The 22,985-nt window shown below is 36.6% G+C and overlaps 1 protein-coding gene across 1 annotated transcript in view; it reads right to left on the reverse strand.

The window, feature by feature from the left end:
- The window catches only part of UBR3 (ubiquitin protein ligase E3 component n-recognin 3), a 95,905-nt gene that overhangs the window by 58,510 nt on the left and 14,410 nt on the right, over positions 1-22,985 (reverse strand). The window contains exons 5-18 of the mRNA XM_054277508.1: positions 22,911-22,960; positions 20,272-20,338; positions 16,369-16,499; positions 11,087-11,315; positions 8,893-9,072; positions 8,040-8,173; positions 5,730-5,816; positions 5,219-5,284; positions 5,041-5,130; positions 3,406-3,534; positions 3,256-3,308; positions 2,772-2,905; positions 2,200-2,285; positions 659-800 (exon numbers count right to left, since the gene is read on the reverse strand). Coding sequence (XP_054133483.1) covers positions 659-800; positions 2,200-2,285; positions 2,772-2,905; positions 3,256-3,308; positions 3,406-3,534; positions 5,041-5,130; positions 5,219-5,284; positions 5,730-5,816; positions 8,040-8,173; positions 8,893-9,072; positions 11,087-11,315; positions 16,369-16,499; positions 20,272-20,338; positions 22,911-22,960 — 1,578 coding nt within the window. The remainder of the gene's footprint in view (positions 1-658; positions 801-2,199; positions 2,286-2,771; positions 2,906-3,255; positions 3,309-3,405; positions 3,535-5,040; positions 5,131-5,218; positions 5,285-5,729; positions 5,817-8,039; positions 8,174-8,892; positions 9,073-11,086; positions 11,316-16,368; positions 16,500-20,271; positions 20,339-22,910; positions 22,961-22,985) is intronic.

Here is a 22,985-nt window from a genome sequence, read left to right on the forward strand (position 1 = left end):
AGAAACTTGTCATTTTTGCACTGTATGCACTGTAGAATTACAGAACGATGTTCTATAATAAGTCTAGCCTGAACTTTTTTCTAGGCTCTCACTACTGACAGCAAAAAATGTTACAGGATACTAATACAGTTAAGCAATATAAAATGAAGAATTATGTATCGTGGTATCTTTAATAGTCAAAAGGTGGAGAAGTTCAAAGTATCTTTGACGTTTCACTAATGCAAACAGTTCTAGACTCTACTAAATATACACCATATTTATTTAAATCACAGAAATAATTAAGTATGCAGATCAGTAAAGTACAAATAGAGAAATGAAAAATTATCTTATTTTCCTTTGCTTTCTGAAGGTACCTGTTTAGTACAAGAAGCTCATTTTCACTCTAGATCAAAATCAATTTAAGACTACTGACAGTCTTTAACAATGCTCTTAAATAAGCAGTGGACAATAATGAAAAAGTCAAGTTTTGTGGGGTTTTGGTGGCTGTGGTAGGTTTGGCTTTTCTGTGGGGAGGATGGGGGGCAATTTTCAACACTGGTAGGTTGGGTTTGCTTTTTGGGCTTTTTAAAGGAAAAAAGCCCACTACAACAAAACCAAATAAACCCTGGTTAGGCATCTTACCAATGACTGTGCTGCAAGAGAATGCTGAATACCATACCTTTAGGTGTGTACATTCCTTGTTGCATGGAACCTCCAGGCTCAAAAACAGGGGCTTTAAAGTCAGCAACTGCTGACAGGACTGATTCAAAGCTTAAACTTCCTGGAATAATACCACTTTTAGGATTAGGGTTTTCTGGAATGTAAGGCTTACGTTAAGGAAAGCAAAGTGAATTTAGTTTCAGGACACAGAATTTCCCTCCTCTCTTGATATTTTCCATCAGTCATTTCAGACCACATCTCAGCAGTGCTCTGTGCTTACCACAAGAGGTCTGTATGCTCCAACTGCTAAGAACAGTAACTGGTACTGAAGAGAATCTAAGCCTCTCAGCTAGGAGGTTAAACTTTTTTAAGTAAGACTTGCTTCATATTTGGTTCAAGCTGTTAGTACTTAATGAGAAATAGAAACCTCTGCCTGTAGTGTATATAAAGTTTCTGTGACTGTCTTTACTTACAAACACTTTGTCTCTCTTCAAAGGGAAAAAATATTTTGCATTTACATCCAAGTGCAGAAAAAGCAAGCAAATAGTTCAGGATCCATAAACACAATAAATAATTCTGCATCTTGGATTCCATAGTTCTCGTTTTTGGTAGCAATATTTAACTGACCTACTGGCATTACCCTAAAACACAAGCAGCACTTCTGCTCAGTGATAAGTGATTGCTTATATAAATTATTCACTTGTTTTTACATAATTAAGTCATTCACTTAAGTGAATTGGTCTAAGTAATCACTTATTTTACATACTTGACTGAGTTACTAGAGCAAATAATAATAATAGTAGTAGTAGTAGTAGTAGTTATTATTATTATTATTATTATTATTATTATTTGTTAGTCTCAATCTCATCCTTTCCTATCTTCATATTCCTAATATTTTTGCTCATTGCCTATACCTGGATTGCAAGCTCTTGTATGCAACCACAACAAGCTATTTAATTTGCCTACACAACTCAAGAGTGGTAGCAGGAAAACCTGCATATTTATAGTCAGCTGTCCAGGGACATGAACCCTATGCCTGTGCAGAAGGACTTCTTAAGAGTTTGCTATTCTTTCCCCATTACATAATGTAATGTCAAAACAACATGCAGGATTGCTATTATTTGCATTTTCAGCTATTGACAGCAAAAGCCAATACAATGTAGAATGTCTGCTTTTTATATTGGCATAAACTTAGCAAAAATCAAAGGCTCAAATCCAGACAAATGCGATGCTTTGCTAAACTTTCTACAATGTCATTGGAAAACACACATTTTACCTCACACCTAAAAGACTTCTAAAGACCAGTACAGCATTTTGTATCAAAACTAATTTAAACTATTAAAAAGTATTGCATCTGCTGTAAGAAAAACCAAAATTGGAGCTTTTGCTAGTAAGTATATACAGTATATACTGTGTGTATACATACAGTAAGTACATACAAACACACCTTCACACAGTTTTTTAATTATGTGACCTAAAACCATGTTGTTCAAGCCTCACAACTATCCCAGCACCAGTCATTCTCATTCAGACACATTAGTGAATATATTCCAAGGATATGAGATCCAGTAATGAACTGTGTGTCCTGTCATTCATACACAGTTGGGCTACCATCTCCGCTCTGAGGATCTCATCATCTGTCATTCCTAGAACAATAAAATGTAAAAAGCTGTTAAAAAAGCACGATTTAAGACACACATTCAGTTTTCATTTGACATTAAAAGCATGTCAAACATGATACAAATTAATATTAAGTAATGATACAGTGCCTTAAAAATACAGGGAAAAAAAAGGAGGGGCATGCAAATATTATGAAAGGTACAATCTCAATCAGAAAATACCAGTATAAACTCAAATTGCTGTCTTTCTGGAAAAGATACAGAATCTTCATGCCATCACCTACACAAATCACCCATTTCCATCAAAGCCATTTTTCCCATTTTTATGTATCATATCTATTTCTATTTCATAAGGGATTAAAATACAGTAACTGGCAAAGATGAAACTGAGCATTGAATGCTTGAAGTTACTATATGGTTAAACAGCTTTAAGGCACCTACTAAGTGCTGAATATAAATGAAGATGTAATAATGTTATTTACATATAGATATTCCTAAAGTAGTGACTCTTACCTAAGTGTAAACGAAGACTTAACAAAAGGACCAAAAATGTTAAGGCTCCTTCCAGCATGGACCTTTCATGTTCTGAGTCAAGAACTGTATTTTGATGCTGTGAAGCCATTGTTAACAGATCCACCACCTTAAATCTACACAGCAAACAGCAAAGTAAGAAACAACAATTTAACATTCTCCAACATTAAAACACCAATGTGAAACACAGTAGATAAGCTCAGGATAGCACTCACAACAACGAAAAATGAAATACAAAAGCCCAAATGAAAACAAATATCTTCACTACTGCCCTGTAAATCAAAAGCCAATGCTGTCTAAAATCAAGAGATACCTGTTTCAGTAGAGGCCTTAGGTGTTAGTTTTGGCTAGGCAGAGTTGTACCACTGAAGATATATATCAGATATGCAATCTTTCTATTACAAGCTATAAATTAGCGCAACAGCCAGCACAACATTGAACAAAAGCATTCATCTTTTAGTCCTACCTTTCAAAAACAGATGAAATAAAATAATCTGGGTCCAGTCTAGAGGCACAGACCTGTACAAAGAGAGTAAATTAATTTTATTAAATTAATTCTAGTCAATAGTTTGTAGGTAAATAATATTGGCTTGGCTCCTCAGAAAACATAACTTACTTGCAGCAGATAAATGTCAGGATCAATCATTGAATTGCAGAAATGAGACTGCACATAAGTCATGGCCTGTCCTTTAATTTGTAGACCATTTCTAACCCACATATTGCTGTGAATTTCAGAAAGACTTGCCTGTTCAGGGAATATAAAAAGTTATAAATATTTCAGAGATGTTCAGCTACTCAGTTCAATGTCGGCAGATCATCAGTATGGTACCATAGAAAAATAGAAATCATGTAACAGTTTGAATTGGAAGGGACCTTAAAGATTTCCAACCCTTATGGCATGGGCAAGGACACTTTCCAGGTGCTTAAAGCCAGTTTGCTTAAAGCCTCACTCACCCTAGTCTTGAACACTTCCAGGGATGGGGCATCCTTGACTTTTCTGGGCAACCTGTTCCAGTGTCTCACCACCTTCACAGCAAAGGATGTCCTTGTAATATCTCATTTAACTACTCTCTTTGAGCTTAAAGCCATTGCCCCTTGTCCTGTCACTACATGTCATTGTAAGAAGTCCTCCTGAGGCTTTCTTGGAGAGTCACAGAACAGTTTGGGTTGAAAGGGACCTTTAAAGGTCCTCTAGTCCAATCCCCCTGCAATGATCAGGGGCATCTTCAACTCGGTCAGGTTGCTCAGAGCCCCATCCAATCTAACCTGGGATGTTCCCAGGGATGGGGCATCTACCACTTCCATGGACAACCTGCTCCACTGTTGTACCATCCTCATAGCAAAAAAGGTACTACAGGTCATCTAAACCTACTTCAGTTTAAACCCACTAATCCTGTTCTATTGCAACAGGCCCTGCTAAAAAGCTTGCCCCCAGCTCTCTTGTAGGCCCCTGTAGAAGGGGTCCTAAGGTCTCCCCAGAGCCTTCTCTTCTCCAGGATGAACAACAATTCTCTCAGTCTGTCTTCATAACAAAGATGCTCCAGCCCTCCCATCATTTTATTCACTATCATTACACATAGACATGCATAATACTACAACTTTATAGACTTTTTTATACTAATTTGCCTCTGGAGAGTAAGAGATAAAAAGAACCACCTCAAGTTTATGAAACAGATACCACACTTTCAGATAAGAGCATATTTCAGACAACGAAAGTAATCAAAGACAAATCATGTGATTTATATATGTAGTTATTCCTTAAAATCTTGAAACTAACTCAAAATGAAGGTATTGTGGTACCAAAATGAACCAAAAATCAAGGCATCACGATTAAAAAGGGATTAGATCTAAAAGCAGTGATTACAAATACTACTCACTGCCACTTATGCACAAGTCCAAATTTGCAAATAAAGATGTTGTGCATCCATTCTGGAGCTCATTCTCAATTTAAAATACAAAAGATCTGAGTTTCTTGTCAAATTGCACTCCATTCTGCTCACATTACAATTCTGTTTTCAGAGGACTGGTCCACCCTACCATTTTCAAAGAGCTGTAGTGAATACTATTATTATGTGCTTCTCAGAGTATGATAACTAATGCCTCATTTTTAATTTTGGAAAGAGGAAGGGGAAAAAAAATATGTTACCCTAAATTCTTAGTATATTGCAGTTATAATTGTCACATAGGGCTTATTTTTACATTCCACAAATAAGACATGCTTCCTATTGTTAAGTTAGAAGTCTGCCCGTACCTGAATCTGAAGTGGGTGAATCATGAGTTTCATCAGCATCTCCTGATCTGGCAGGATAGCATCCAGATCTAGTTCTTGGCATTTAACAGCCTAGAAACAAAAGCAAGCATATGCTGTGTTGACTGATTACATTCAGTAGGGAATTTCCATCTTCTGTGAAACTACAACATGTGCTTACCTTACTTAAAAACATGGCAAAGTAACGGTGCAGTGGCAAATGAAAAGTAACTTGGTTAGGTGCTGGCTGAAAGTAAAATAAAGGTATTTAATATAATATATTGGAAAAAACAAACATACAAATATCTTTGGCACAACCACCAAGGGCAGTATTTTACATGTCTTCATTTGATAGACTTACTTTTCAGTAACACAGCAGTATTTCATTCTCCTGTCTTTCTGATTATTGAGAAGTTTCCCTTAGACAGGGAAAGCATTGCTTTTAAAACTCACAGGTTAAGCTTGCACCAGAAAATCTAAATCACCAAGACTACAGGAAAAAAAGGGTCCTAGGACATAACATTTTAAGTATTAACTACAAACTCTAATTTCAGCAAGGCAATCCTTTTTTCATCACTAGCTTGAATAGTCACTTAAATTAAGGAGAGGGGGCTGGGTGTAGGGAGTGTATCACCTTTTAAATTTAATCAGATTTTCACAGTGCTTTGCTTAAATTCACTAAGGATATTTACCTCATCCACAAAGTTGATCGCATCAAACCAGTCTTGAAGTGCTTCAAGGCAGTATCTGACAACATTGCGTGTGTATTCCTGTGTTTCCTGCAGTTAAGAGAAATCAGCACACTTATATGAGCCAAAAAAGTTTTAAGTGCCATTGTTTTCCTACTACAAATAAATACAATTATTTCAATAATATTTTTACAGTACACAGAATCACTGAGGTTGGAAAAGACATCCAAGATCATTGACTGAACAATACGTTATCAACTAAACCACAGCACTAAGTGCCAGGTCCAATTGTTTCTTGAACACTTTCAGGGACTGGGACTCCACTCCACTACTCCTGGATAGCCCACTCCAATGCTTAATCACTCTTTTCATGAAGAAATTCTTCCTGTTGCCCAACCTGAATCTCCTCTGCTGCAGCTTGATGCCATTTTCTCTTGTCCTGTTGCTGGTTCCCTGTCAGAAGAGGCAAACTCCCACCTGGCTACACCCTCCTTACAGGGAGTTAGAGAGAATGATAAGATCATCCCTGAGCCTTCTTTTCTTCAGGCTGAACAACCCCAGCTCCCTCAGCTGCTCCTCATAGGACTCACTCTCTAGGTGGTCCGAGTGCCTACTATTGTTTAATTTATCCATTTACTTTTACCCATAATTTAGCGCTGTAAGCATAAAAGAAAGTCCGTGTAACCAAAAAGAATAGCTAATGGCCTACAAGTTCTATCTACTTAGAAGGTCCTTACAGTTGGCTAACACAAGACACCCTAAATATGATACCACAATACTGCATGCATTTCAATGGTAAGCAAACTTTGTTATGATTGTATGATATAACTGTGTAACAATGCCACAAAACTACACTATATTTCAGGTTAAATCATGTTTCAGTGCTAGAGCTATACACTGCCTTCCAGGAGAGAAGCAGTTGTGTGCAAGAAGAAGAAGCAGAAAAGAAGCTAAACCAAATTGCTCTGTGATCAGCAGAATTTGCAAAGCCTATTTTCTTAACAGATTTTTCCTTTAATCTTCACGTCCCCCTAAACACAGACTCCAGACTTGCCTCACACTCTCAGGATATCCAATGACACACTTCTCATGCAAAAGGCAGCAGTGTTCAGGCCAGCCAAAAGTTGTGCAAGTGGCAGCTATTTCAGTCAGGCACCTTTTCACATCAGGAAATACAACAGCCACACTCCCATCCTGTTGCTCCACACTCTATGAAGGACAGGCTCTGCTGGCTTTCCCTATCCTGTGAGACATGAGCTTCCAACCCTCCAGGTTTCATAAGTACAACAACTAAGTTATGAAATTTCTTTAACTTTTTCAGATTTATTGATAATGACCAAAAGGTTCAAACATGTGGCTGAAGACATGACTGACAAGACAACTGATGGAGGAGCATGGCCTTAAAAAAAAAGACCATCCCATCCCTAAGGAAAAATGAAAGGAGCACTTCAAACAGCCAGAAGCTGTAATTCGGTTTTCAAAAACCAATGTAGACTCATAAATTGATAAATTCATAATGTATCAGTGTAATTTACATCACAGAAAGGCTTTTACAACTGCCTGACTCAAACTGTTCTAAAACCACATGGACTGCTTGCACAGTTTCTCAGTGTGCAGTTCAATCCAGTCAGTACTGCCTCACTGACACTATTGATTATCTTAATAAGCTAACTTCAAATACAAGTATTTATTTCACAGAAAATCAGTAAAAAGTATTTTTCATATGTTAAATATTCCTAAAAGCTAATGGATTCTATTTTTGCAGTCACTTAATATAATTTACAGTTTAGCAAATAGCAACAAGTCTTTGCTGTAGTTTGGAGACCATTTGATATCAGAACCAAAGAGGTTTTCACCTCAAATTGATAGGAGAACCACACAAATCCATAAATTACTCCATCTCCCATCATTAAGAAGTGTCTGTTGGCTGTTCAGACACAGCCAACATTAGAATCACATTAGTATGACTTATGTATCTCCATTCCCCCTGAACAAAGGCAGAATGACTCAGAGACATTTATCAAGTTCTTCATTAGATTTGAAGTTATTCCATATGTACAGTCATATGAAATGACTGCACACATCCTGAACTTGTACTCCCAGTACTGGAGACAGTAAATTATGTACAAGCATGAATTCTACACTCACTATACAGAGAATCCAAGTTGATTGGAGTTTTATGTTATTTAAATAGACAAAGAGAGCCAAACCAAAATCTTTTCAAAACACAAAAGACAGTCTTTTCAAGATTGAGAATTCTAGAATAAGTCATGAATAAAAGCAAGAATCATGAGAGGGGAATGTTAGCCTTACCCTAACTTTGCAGTGTGACAGCAGACCCCACATGGGCTGGGCACAGGCCTCCAGCTCAGCAGCAAAGGCAGCATAGTATGTCTGTGATTCAAACTCCACGTGCTCATTCAACTCCCGTTTATTTAAATTCATACCTTCAAAGATTTAAGCAGAGTTATACAACCCAAGATTTAACTAGGGATAAATGGAATGCAGTCTTTGTAGTATTATGCATTTACACACCTCGAAAAACAACTCCACAAAGTGTAAGAATCTATTTTATCTAGTGGAAGAATTTGATAAAACAAAGTTTGAACAGAAATATACCAGAAAAGACAAAAGACTGGCTAATAACTGCAGTCCTTGCTGTTCAGGGGACATGAACTTCTACTTTCAATGTTACTCAGTCAATTAGAACATCTGAATGCTGGTCGTCTTTCTAAGCAAAATATTTATCAGCATTGAGATACATAATCTTAAAATTTTTTTAATATAATCAAAAGCAACACTTAGAAGAAGATCCAGATATATGAGATTAATTTCCTGTATATTTAAATTTTGAACTTCACCAGTAAAACAGTTTGGTTTACAGTTGTGATCTGTACTTTAAGTATAACCTCAGAATTCTTGCACCATAGATCTCAATCGACTAAGTGTGATGTGACTGCTCTTCAACTACTTCACACAAGAAAAAGATTCATTAGATAATTTTTGTAACCTGTTTTCTAGAATATACTGTTCTCTTCAAGAAATACAATCTTGGGGGAATACTAATAGATTAAATATATACATACAGAACTGTAGGGATTTTGCTACAGTGAACATTAACTGTCTTAACATCCTTGTAGCAGTAGTGATCACAAAAGTCACATACCTTGAAAAAATGATACAAAATTCATCCATGTTACCAAAAGACCATGATCTTCCAAAAACTTCTTTGCCACACTTTGGTGTGAAAGTATGTTTATAAAATCACTAACCAGGGGCCAGTAAGTGTTATTCTTCAGTAGTGCTTCCCCACAATTCACCACAACATGTAAACTATTCTCTTCATCTAAATTTAAAAAAGAAAAGAACAAAACAAAAGGAGAAGACAAAGTAATTTCTTTTCATTTATTAATAAAGTTACAAAAGAATGCAAAAATATCGATTAGGATGTACTGTAATGCTGGGGTCAGACACACACAGAGAAAACTGCAGAAAACTAAAATAGTTCTTTCATGTACCTGAAGCTGTTTTTTCATCATGGACTAGCCTACACAGATGCCACTCAGCAAGAGTCACTTAAACTTTGAACAATATCACAACCTCTGGAAAGCAGCATGTTAGGAAAACCATCACAGCTATGGCTCTTCCAATATTTCTAATTATTAAAAAAACAAATAAAACAATTCCTATTTCAAACACCTGAATTCTACTTTGAATTTGACATAATCCCAGTGAGCAAGGTACCTTACAGCATTCAAGAACAAATCTGGTGATCAAAACCTACACTGGCATGTTGAGTCTGAAAAGAGCAGAGCAAAACATTTCCACTCTGAATTTGGGACAGAGAGAGGGTTTGTGCAACCTGCCCAAGACTGGGGCAGGAGAAGGTTCCTAGAAGAGGAGGATGAGAAATCAAAGTCGGGGGGGGTGGGGGGTGTGTTTCTGTGTTTCTTTCCCTCCCACCACAAATCACAGAAGTTCATCCTCTACATCTGCCAAATAAATCTCTTTGTTTCCTTTTCATAAGAGGGACTCCTAGAAAGATCAGAACGGAAACAGAATTAGTTCTGGATTCATGATCCAAGCGAAACAACTCCCAATACCCATGTCAGTTAATATTCTATTTCAACAGAAAGAAGAACAGAAGAAAAAACACTCATTAAGAGACTCCAGTCTCTGGATGATGAGGTAAACCTGTATGTAGAGTGGCTCTCTCTGGCCTGTCCAGTACAGCCTTTTTCTGCTGTACTGAAATTCTGATCCATTACAGAACCCTACCATCATGCTAGCAACATCCCATACTGACCAAAAAGTAACATTCAAAAGATGCTTAGAAAGAGTTTTAAATTACATTCCACCAATATGGCATTTATTTAGCAAAAATCACCTGATGTACAAACTATTAAATATTCAGCATTTTCCTTTTAATACTGTAAAGCAGTCTATGTAGGGCAACAGAAACATTTTTCATACTGAAGTGCTGCTGAATGACGGCACTCTTGATAGCTAGATGAGTGAGTATTTCCCAATTCTGCACAGATATTTTGGTTTAGGCTATACACAAACTGGACTCTGAGACAAGAATACTTGGGGAAAAAAAAATACAATTTCATGCATAAGTTTGTGATACTTATTTAGCAGCAGCACTCAGCCTGTCTAAGGGGTGCTTTCAGATTCAAACTAGGATGAAGAGGGTTGAGAGGTCTCCAGTCTGTTAGGCACATAAGAGTGTGAATGTCAGAGATCAGAAAGATTCAATTGTGCCATTTTCATATAAGGACAGGTAAAACAAGGAGGGTGAAAATAGAACAGCTGTTTTACTAAAGAAGTTATACAGTCTACAATAGCTCAAATTCAAACTGCCACTTTGTCAAACAAAAGGTTGATAAAATTGCTATATTGACAAACTATTACATTATTCTTCTCTAATTATATCAAGGCAATCACAAGTTTTAAAAATTAAAACAATTTTAAATACTGCAAATAGCTTGTGAAATTCTTTGAAAATATTTTTTAAATTCATACAGGTCTCAATTTGTGTATATCATTTTTCATTCAAATAGTTGCTTATGCACTTCACACAACAAATTAAGTAGTAGGTAATAACCTGCATTCTAAATCATGTAACATTCCTAAAAAAAAAACCATACAAACCAAAGGATAAAATATTAGTATCATTCCTGATAACTACCTTTGTATTCCCAGGGAATTTTGAGACTCTTCCTCTACCATATATTGCTAGATCCTGTACATTTTTGGAAAGGCATCAGTAGGGCGGATTGACCATCAAAGAAAGATTAAATTTCCTCTATAATCAATTGATTATTCATGGAAAGAAACAAACAAACAACTAAACCTACCTTGCAATTCACTTTTAATAAGGCAACTTTCCATCATGTACAACAGAACAGTGACCATAATATCCAGCAGTTGGCATTCTTCTGTTACTTGGCGTGCTAGTTCTTCATTGCTGAACAACTGAACACTGATATGCACAATTCTATTAGACATGGTGTCTGATTCATGGCTTTTCTTCAGTGTTTTCATAATAAAAGCATAATGCTGAACAAATGTTTTTGTAAAAGCAATCTGCAAATTATAAAGAAATGTTGACATTAATAAGCATCATACAAAACTTATATCTTTCTTTCATTATAAAATATTCCTTTATGAATGTACAATCAACATACCCTGGGAAACACCAGTTGCTATGACAAACCAAAAGTGATGACTGCTTTCTAGAAACAGACCAAATGAAAAGACCTATTTATAGGGAGGGGTATCTTAGGCTGCTAATTTTATTAACTTTCCCCAGAATCTAATCTTGTCATTCTATACTTTCCACACTAAAGAAAGCCAACCCAGAAATGTTCAAACAAGGAATATAATGTCTCAGCATGCCCGTGAAAGTGGTAAAATTCTAACAATTATTTTATCCTAAATTTGTACATCCTACAACAGATGTCCTAAAATGATACACTGTGAATAATTAATTTTGTAGTGCCTTATAAAGCTGCCTCATCACTTGCAGCCATCTAACCATGAAGTAAGGTATTCATTTCTAACCATGAAGTAAGGTTTTAATTCATTTTCAAGCAAAACTTTCTACACTGATTTTCACTTCTACTGTCGTAGTATCCTATACTTTTTAAATAAACCTTTAGTGCTTTTCCCTCAATAACTAAATTAATTATGCAGATTTGTTATTCTTCACACACCTGTTAGTGGGGTTTTTTTTAACCAGATCATTTATTTAAATGCATTTAAATGTATTGTACATATATATATATAAATCTTAGTACAGTTCTGTGTTCCACTCCATTAGCCTCAAAATGCATTATAAATCAACCTTTTCACTGCACATCCATGAACATATCTGCTAGCTTGGAAATCACTTCTCACTTAGTACTTTAGGTTCTGAATTAGCACCATCTGGACTTGCTTGGCTTAGTAAGAAGACAAGCTGTGTAGTGATAAAAATCCAAAGTCTAAAAATCCCTTGCCGATTCCTTCTGGAAGTATTAACCTTTCATAAGCATAGAATTAGAAATGTTAAAACCACCCTCAGCAGCCATGCTTTCACCAGATTGTATACAGATCACTACTTTATTTGATCTGCCTTAGACTCAGTGCTCCCATATTTTTATCATGGCACTACCATGTTATTATCACCTCAGAAGTACTTCCAAAAACATGATGACATAATTCTGCTGTTAGGTACAGAAACTGGTTCTCCCAGCAAATACCCCCAAAGATAAAGTTGCTGATGCAAGAAACTGAACCAAGGTGAGAATGGGGACCTCACTGCAGGAAACACTGCAAGAATTCTTAACTTGCCTTCCTATACCTGGCCCACAGTGATGGAAACCTGTATAATCACTGAAAGTATGTTCCACATACAGCACCCAACAATGCTAACTGTTCTCACCTAAAGTGTTTTTGGCACAACATATTCTCAATACTTGAGCAAAGTTAATACAATATCATTCTGGTAATACAGATATTCCCATCACATAATTTCCTTTATGTTAAAGGTCTGAAACAATTTTCATCACTGGCATTAGCATCTATCATCAAGACATTCACACTAATGTTAATTACACCCTAATTCACATTAAGCCTCAGACAGAAAATATGTGTAGCAGGTATTTTAAGAAGTTAGTATATTAACACTGCTGGTAAAAGAGTATGCTTTATTTATGTATTACTTCTTCACACTGTATTATGTTTAAATAGGATTTTTGGGTTCTGAGATGAAGAAACTATGTTTCACTTGTTTTACACAGCACGCTCAATTCAGATTAACTGCAAAAACAAGGTCCTTCTCTAAGGATAAATTTTGGATTTTTTGAGAGGAAGAAACTAAACTCATTCCAAAAGTTAAGAAGCTGAAATACTGTGGTAAACTGCAGTCAGCACACAAAACCAGGCACAGTAGGCCAAATTAGTCCATCCACATATCCTTTCTTTCAGTGGCCAAAGCTATATACACAACAAAGGAAAAATATAGAATGCAGCAAGAATGCAATTTCTGTCATACCATGTTTCCAAATAGTCAGCTCCAACCTTCTGCAAGAAAGATTCCTAAGACACACATGCTTCCTGTGCATCTAATTATCTTCACTGACTTTTCTACCTCTAGAGAAACAAAGTTAATTTTTTTTCAGCTGGCCTTTCCTCTTGGTGACCACTCAACTTCAATCCCAGAACTCTCTGGAGACTAACACCAACCCCATGCTTCAGTTAGAACTTACATCTCCCATGTTTATATTCTCAATGCTAAGATGTAAACTACTTCTGCCAGCTGAATGCTGCACTAAAATTAAGGTTCCAATAGAAAAACTGCCCTACAGAATTTGTAGAACAGCATATCCAGGGGTTGGTGAAGTCCTATTGCTGTAATAGCTGCCCCAAAGGTCACTATGGGAGGTGCCTGACACAGCACAGCATTTCTGTTAATTATGTTTGTTGATTCATTATGTCCAGATGCTTCTGCATTTTTCAGCAAGATTTCAGCAAGGCTCTGTTCTTGGATGATTTACACTCTTCCAGCATCTTCCTGTTTACTGCCAACACATTCTTTGCCTTCTCCTTGGTCACAGGAAAGTCTCTTTCTCGAGCCTTTTATTTTTCCTCTGGTCCACACCACAACACCTTTAATTTCTTGGAAACTTCAATAAATTTTTCTTCTGCTCTCTTTTTCTTCACTTGTAAGTCTTCCAAGCTTCAAATGTCAGAGAGTGATGGAAGGGATGCCTCAAGCACAAATCTGTAAGGCAAAGACCACACTTTTTGTTGTGCTGTCTCTCTCATTTGCCAAAGTGGGGAGAGAGTCAAGAGCTAGTTAACCCAAGGTTTTAGCCCACCCCTTTCAACACCTCTTTTCAGTACTGGGAATCCCTAAAGGGAAGTTTGTTTTCCTATTTCAAAAAAAAAAAAATCTGTCTATCTGAGATTGCTAGTGGCTCTGTGACTGCTACACAGGGCAGTGATGGATTCTCATATGCTTATGCTGGAGGTCAGAGATTTCAACAATTCCAAAGCATATGCAGATAGGCAGCTCTGTGCTCTATGTCCAGCTATCTCCCCCAGTTTACCAGGAATCCAACCTAGCAGAATTCTGCTGATTTAATGAGCTAAATTGCCTCACAAAGAATCAGATAAATTGCACAACAGCAGACAGAGAAAAAATTAGAACAGTACATGTAGTATAGATGGGATGAGAGAAAGTAGCAGAAAGCTGCAAGACCATTTGGAACAGTTTGAATCCCTAGAGGTATTCCTGTTGTTTGAGAATGCAGTACGATTAATCAGCAAACAGACTTTTCTTTCAAAAAAGCTAAATGGAAGCACGTAAGATAAAACATTCTTCTAACTCATCCCAAAATATTATGTTCTCTCTTTTCCATGTAAAAGGTAGAGCCACTCCTTGTAAATTAACCACAGGCCTCTTAAACATGTTTAAAATTCATGCAGCATTGACAGTTTTGCAACAAAGCAAAGGTTTCTTGTGAAAAAAAGTTTACTGCCTCCCTAGTACTGCTATGTGATACATTTCTTGCTCTGAGTCTCCTCTACTATTTAAAATGCCATTTAGACGACCACGACAATTAAACACAGATTCTAAAAGAATTTTGAACACTTGGTATTTGTGCTTCTACTAAAGTTTTAACATAGGAATTAACTGCTTAATGAAAACCAGTACGAAATTAGTAACAAAAAAACCAACCAACTAAAAAAAGTTTATAAAAACCTTTCAATCTCAGCATGCAGTATTGGTGGGTAGAAAATGGACTATTTCCAGTTAAAGGTGGCAATCACAAGAGAGACCAAATAAACCATGATCTCCATTCTGAGTGAAGAAAGATAATGAATAGAATAAAGAAAGTCACTGAAGACTATGGCTCATTGTCAAAGGAAGAAAGATCCAACAATCATTAGAAGCTGATGTTATTACATGGTACAGTTGTAAGGGAAACACAGCAACACTTACCAGATTCTTCTGCATGCTGCTAGCAGCTGGGTGTTTTTACAGGCAGGAATTTAGCTGGCAATGGATCAGGAGAACTGGATGTCCATGAGCATGTCCAAATATCAGGAAGAATTCAAGCTTCATAGCAATGGATCATCAGTTAGGAAGTCCTACTGTCTCCTCATGTATTAGCTGAATCTAAGACCAGGACGAATCTGTGCTGGTATTCCAAATCAAAGTGGTGTCTTGAGATGGACACAGTAGTGCTCAAGGCCCATATCTTGGTGTTTTCTTCCTTGCAAATTATCTTCATGTCCCTTGTTTTGATGGAGCAAGATTTTAAGAAGGCACAAAAATAGTGTTGTCCCATTATAAACAGACTTTTTTGAAAAAATCTGCATATCTGGACTGCAGAATTTTGCGATCGTTTCCTCCCAGCAGGCATTGAGAAGGTCCAAAATATTTGCATGGCTCAAGGGTATGACATGATCAGAGCAAAATGTTAAGCCTGATTGCTATGTATACTAGGTCTTGGGAACATGTGGAGCAAACAACCAAATCTGGCTGCACACCAAGATTTAAAACAGGAAGATGACATCCAGTCTCCACAACTCTGGGCCAGGAGATACTTCGTAGGGACAACTGCAAAACTCTGTAAGGAAGCACCTGGAAGGCTGCCAAAATCACCTAGGGCATAGCTGCAGCAAGAACACTCACACTGTAATGGCCTGGGTGGAAAAACCACTGCCTACTACAATAACTGAAACAGGAAAGAAATCACTGCGATTATTCCCTAGTCATACCATACTACAGAATCATACAGTGCTGATCCACGTGTTTTAAGTGACAAAAACAAACTGCAAAGTAAAATAAAATGAAACAAAATCCATCACATGCAAACATGCAAAAACAGACAAAAAGGAAAAAAAGTCATCAATCAAAATTAATAGTGCTGCTCCAGAGTTATCCATCTTGTTTTATCCACATTGGTTTTCAAATACTAAACACTTAGGAACTTCTTATAAAATACTCAAAATAAGTTAAAGATCTGCATTATTTTACTACTTATTATTCAAACATGAGTATACATAGTGTCCTGCAAAGGATAATACACACTAAGTATGTGAATATAAAAAGATACTTAGGTTTGAATTAAGTAAGGCCAAGTACCTTATAATCTTGATCTGGTAGCATGTTGAGTAAGAAAGTCACCATCTTCTGCGGAAACTCGTATTTTATTGTCCAAAATAATAGTTCTTCTAGAAAACATTTATGCTTCAAAACATCCATGATAGACTGATCTGCATAAAAGGTTGAAGCAGGGCATGTGTAATGCAGTAAGTGTTAAAACTAAGAACAATAATAGTGCTGCTGCAGTCATACAAAAATTCAGTAACAAAAATTTAAGAACATTTTAGTTCATTCTGTAAATAATTTCTTTTTAAACACTGGAAAATTAAGATCACCAATACTGCAGAGTGTCAGAGTCTGTAGCTATAAAAAGGATCTCCCAGAGAAGCCAGTGAAAGTTTTCAGTACAATTCTATCAATCTTCATTGATTGCATTGAATCACACCACCTGACTGTAAAAGCTACACTGATTATAATGCATGACAGGAAATTGCACAATATTTACACAACTACTTAACCAAGGGAAACATTGTAGATTACTGCTTAGCTGAAGTTAAAATACCAAAACAAAAAAATACAGTTTATGATTAAGTGATTAATTCTATTACCTAAACAACCTTACCAAGCTCTAAACAAAATAAATAGAAGCAATAATGTATCCTTTATTCTTACTTTCAAAGCAATACATGCATTGACTGACCAACCACTAAGCTGTTTGCTGGGTTTTTTAAATACAAAAATTACCATACACAGATAATCAGGAGGCACTAGCTCCTGATGGTAGCAGGAGAGGCATTCTCATCTTTACCCTTTTCTGCCCACTCACTCTGCCCCTTTACTCATACTGATAGTAGATCTCTGTGGGGCACCTACATAGGAATCAAGTCCAGGATCTTTCCATTTTGTCAGCTGTGTTTTGAAGCAGATCAGTTTCCTGATTGCAAAGCTGCAATCTGACCTTTGCTAGAAAAAACTGCATGAAATGATCACTTGATAGAGCATAAATCATATTATCTCTGTTTTCAAAAAACTAAAATATAAAGACTCTTCATCATAAATAATCAACCTCTTGAAAAATTATGCTTTACAGCTACAACAGGTGGTGTTCACTCCAGTAACATATGAGGACTAAAGTAATAATACTACTGCTTCTCTACACCTAGAAATCAACTACACCTGAGGATACAGAGCTCCACACAAAATCACATATTCCAACAGGAGTGCATGAAGTGCTGTCATCTGCACACATCCAAAAACATTTGCACTGAACATCATCTGGCCTTGAAGACTCACATCTTCATTGACGTGTGACAGCTTTAGAGACTGCACTGGATAGCTTTGTGCCTGTTCTAGGCAAGACAGACATTTGTGCTCTTCCTAAGCAGGAATTACCTCAATTTTCCACCATTACCAAGTGTCAGAGTTTCCCAGGCAAGTAACCAATTTGCCCAGACTTAAATTTTAGGGTTCTCCTCAAGACTCAAGCAAGTCACAAAAAAAATGTATATGTTTTATTCAATATATTTGACAAGTCCTGGTATAAAACACTACCTTTATATAATCATAAAATATATTAAAATATTATAATATGTTGTAATATCAATAAATATTAAACTAATTTGAAAGGTATTACACATCACCTAGAGCAACAAACATATGATGCTCATTTATGTTCTCTTCCTCATCTCTTGTTATGAAGTTGCATGTGTGATTTGACTGCCCAGGAAAGCTTGGTAACCATGCAAGACTGAAGTCTTCTGCCCACAGAACAGAGAGCACAAGTTTAGGTACATGCCAAATGCTTCTGAATGAGAACAGCAGGCATGGACATGACACAACACTGTATCTGTCACTGAGTGTGCAGCTTTCTCTGACACACAGCACAGGTGAACAGGGCATATCCAGTACTCCATGCAGCAGTTTGAGGCAGGGACACAACAATACACACCTGCTTACACCTGCTATATAATTTGAGTAGGCAGAATGCTCTTAACCAAACCTGGAACATTTATCAAGAATGCTGGGACTAATGTTCCCACTCTTCTGAAAAGCATCACTAGATTTTAAATTTATTTTTTAAAAAAACAGTGTCTCCGGGTTTAAAAATCATCTGGTATTTCAGATGGATGCAGGATGAGGTTTTAAAACAGAGTAAAAAAAATTCTCACTATTCAGTCCCATATCTGTGTGAGTGAACCTCAGCTTAAAAACTGCACTTTCTTTAAAGAAATATTTTATTCTTTGTGCCACAAAACACCTCACAGAGTGTTGTAAATATCTCTCTGGAATGTAAGATGTAGCATTCCAATATACCCCCAGTATATAGCCCTGATGAAGACAGTACCACTGCAGAGCTAGGATGGGATAGGGAGTTTGCTTATATGGAAAAGGTAAATCTGTTTTTATTCAATACTCAGTTTTCCAAAATTTTCTTTTCATACTCTTATTTTATACCCTATTGGACATAAAATATGAATACTGAAAACTTTAGAAAACTATTTGATATTTAATAAAAACAGATACTTACCCTTCCCCCTTTGGCAGACTCCCTCCTCTGGGGCAGATATTAGGAGCTATCAACATCATGATCATAGTCCATGTTGGGATGCCTCAGAGGGGGAAGACTACAATCCTGGGGGAAAATGAAGTGTGGAATTCAAGTCTCACTTATCCTGAAATGCCACTGCTGATATTGGTTTTCTGCTCAGGAAGCTTCTAAATCTGGGCTTCCTCCCTGCCTCTTTCCCTAATGAGTTATTATGCATCAGAACAGCAGCATTTTTTTCTTGTGTTACCTGACTCTAATTCATATTTTAGACAAGCTAACAGCCTCTTAAATCCAAGTAAGAGAACCTTACTTGGATGCCTCTATGTTTCCTGCATATCTCCAAAACTACTGCCTCTTCCACATCTCTACCACAATCTTTCTCACATCGTTTTTAAGATCACCTCTAAACAACACTGTTGCCAGAACCTTTAGTTCTCTGCTTTTTCAGCTTCCTCATCATTTTTCCTTAAATCTGGAAACACTAGAAACAATCAATCTTACTTTCCCATACTCCTCACATCATACTATTTCATTGATTCAAGAACCTCTGCATTTAAAACTCAGGCTCCAAACCTTCATTCCAGAGACCGTCCAGAAACTTTATTCCAACTTTCCCTACAATTCCTCTACCCAAATATTCTTTTCTCAACGCTTTCAACTCATTGCACTTCCTGTGTCAGTCTCCTCACACTCATAATAAAAAAAACCCAATCAAAAAATTCTTCTTTATTTAACAATAGCATTTAAATATTATTAAACACTTTTTAGCACAGAAACATGTCAAGCACAAGACACAACTGTCTTGTCTAGCCTATGGTTGCTCTTGAATTAAAACTTGCAGTGACCTCAATGTGAATGCTACTCATGTTGGACTAGAAACTGCAAAAGGGACTAATTTCAAGCTAGAAGAAAAAATTGAGTGGTTTCAAGAGAGACTTAATTCAAGTATTTTACCTTAAACATTAATAAACTACAAGAAGACCAACCAGAACCAGAGAGAACCATTCTTGCCTGGCTGCTAACACAATTATACTGCACAGTGGCACAATCAAAAAAAAATTTGTTAACAACAGATACATCAAACACCTGTTTTGTAAAGCTATATTGCAGCCTTGATAGGCACACAGTGAAAACAATGAATTTTTGCAGGTCAGCTTACAACACAGAGGTGACAAAATGGTCAAACAGAGTCCCAGACAGAGGTACTCACTCAAGGGAAATCCAACCTGCCAATGACCACATTTTCACTTGCTACTCATTTTCAGACTATGCTATGTTAATATCTGTCACGTGCAGCACTACAGTGCTTGGGAAGTGAATTGAGTACCCCTGGATATTTTTTAAGACAAACATAAAGCAAACATGATGAACTGACATCAGTACTTTATAAATACCTTTGGTGGTGCTGCTTAGTTTCACCCTCTTGCGCTTTCCCACACCTTGGCTACCATCCTGGTCCTCCTGGGGCAGAGGAAGAGTTTTAAAAATTGACAATCATATACTCAGAAACTTATTGCCAAGAGATTGTATGCTCTTAAAATTCTGGTTTAACTACCAAACTAAAACAGAGAAGCCTTCAACATATTCTTACAAGAAAAACACTTTTACTGTTTACAGGAATCACGCATTGTGAGCAACCCTTTAGAGAAAAACAATTTTTTAAGTTCTTTTTTTCCCCTCTACAGGCAGCCTTATCATCCACATTTATTTCATTTATTTTGTAAGGTTAGTTACTTTGATTTCTAAAACTTATTGCTACAAAAGTTTAACACTACAAAATTTCTAATCTTTGCACATCTAAGATTTTACCTTATCCACTTGTAGGGTTTGTCAGGTTTTGTTTCAGAGAAAAAATATCAGCCAACATAATGTGTATCAAAGTTGGCAACACATATAATTAATTATATACTCTCTAATCAATATAAACTTTTTATGCAGGAATAAAGTATTTTTGACACCTTTAGGAGGCCACTTCTAACTGCTTGTTCCCTGGAGAATAGGAGAAACATTTTACACAGGCACTTGTCATCTGAAGCTTTCAAGGTACTCCACAAACTAAACAGCAAAGGTTCCAAAATGTAATACAAGTTAAAAACATCTCCACCACCACTTCACAAAATCTAACAGTGCATCTTAAAAAAGCATGTGACATCACAGGAGTATACTACACGTTTCATGGATCTTTGCCAACACAGGTAGTCCTAATGAAACCAGAAATAAAGATTCCTACTGGAGCTAATAAAATGAGATATAATTAATGCAGATATCTACTGTCAAAACTAAGTACTCAATATCCTTCTCCCCTAAGCAAATGCCATGTTTTACTTCCAAACTTCTCTGGAATGATAAAGAACCTGAATCTCAAGAAGTTACTATCCTTCCTTGAGGAAGAAGATTGTTCACACTTTATATCTAAGGACTAGCCACAAGTATGGTGTACATGAAAGGTCTGATTTTGTCTACCCTTTCATTTCCTCCATCTGAAAATCCATTTTAAGATGGACACACATTTGAATACTTAGGCATCCTGTGGTCTTTGTGATCACAGGGTGCCTCTGGTACTTCCATCAGGAATGAGTCAGTAAGTTCTCAGGGTGTTGCCACTGCCCAGTCCCCAGTCAGAGGGGCCATGTACTCTCAAGAAAAAAAATCAGACTTGCTGGGATATTACTATAAACTGCAGGACTCTGCAACTCAAGTCTCCTGCCCTGAAAAAGCCATCAGTAAAGACAGTTAATTATTTGTTTTATAATCTTTTTCTTAATCATGAGCTGCTTTGCAAATACAAATTACTGAAAAGGAAGTTCACACCTTCCATCAAAAGTCAAAATAGACTGTGCAGGTGGAAAGCTGAAATGCTTATCAGAAAAATAACTTTCCTCTCCTCTGTACTCCCATGTCAGTTACACAGGGCATTTACAGTTTGTTTTTAATACCTGATTATATTCTCCTAGAGCAGAGTAAAACTATGTTATAATTAAGAAATGTGGCAAGAGCACACTTTTAACAGTACTTTCTTCCACCACTATTTAAAATGAGTGTAGAAAGGTTAAAAATGTTCTTTTTCACCAAGATCAAATGGCAGCATTGTTTCACAGATGGAACACTAGATTACAAAATTTACGTAGATAACAAATCAGGACAGTACTTTTGCAGGGAACTAAACAGCTTGGGAAAGTTTTGCACAGTTCAGTACTTAAGTTTACTTCTACAATAGTAGATGGTTTGAAGGAAAATATTAATCTGTAGGATGGCTGTTATTTCCCATGTTTTCCTTTCTGCAAAAGGAGAAAGAAGGCCCTCTCTAAACCTGTCCTCCTGTTCAACATTTTATGTTCCAAGGAATCAAATGAAACACAGTCCATGAATGCTTTTGCCACACTGAGGCATTAATGTTTTTATATGGCAGATCTCTTTCCATTATTTGAAGTCTGTTATGTTACCCTACCAAAATGTCTGCTGAGGCTTACTAGTTGAAATTAGATTTTAAATAGCTGAGAAAATTGATGAAGTTACTCTACCAGAATTTAACTTTCTTCCACTTATTTACTAAAGCTCAACTCAAAATGAGATTCTCTCCTTTTTAGTACCACTCCATATGTTTGGTAAGTAAGGTCAAGTCTACACATGGGAATTTATCTACAGAGAAATTCTCACTGCTGCTATCACCAGTTCAGCTGGATTCTCAAGTGCCAGAAACTGCTAACGCCTCTCATAGCATTCCCTGCTCTAAGTTTGCTTTAATCAAGCCCAATTTACTTGACAGTGATTTCTGGAATACCTACACAGGTTCCTTCTCAGTTATATACAGAAATTAAACTGGAATAATATTAGCAAACCTCAGGATTTTTCAAGAGGTCCTTAGTAAATCAAAGGCATGAGATCTATTCCTTTATACCTCCATTATTCCTATTTACTAAAATTGGGACAATGTAGGGCAGGTATAAGTAATGAGATTTGTGGGATTTGGCTGCAAGCATTCTCTCCCTTTAATATTCTGTTGCAGGTCATTACAGTCTTGAAAAAGTCTCACCTCATCTGAAGAATCCCCTTGTCCTGATGTTGCTGTACCACCTGCCAAACCTTTTAAAATAAAAAAGTTCAGAGA

The sequence above is a fragment of the Melozone crissalis genome, unplaced genomic scaffold (genome assembly GCF_028551555.1).
Source record: "Melozone crissalis strain CALT ecotype California unplaced genomic scaffold, PUWL_Pcris_2 ptg000023l_1, whole genome shotgun sequence".
Classification (NCBI taxonomy): Eukaryota; Metazoa; Chordata; class Aves; order Passeriformes; family Passerellidae; genus Melozone; species Melozone crissalis.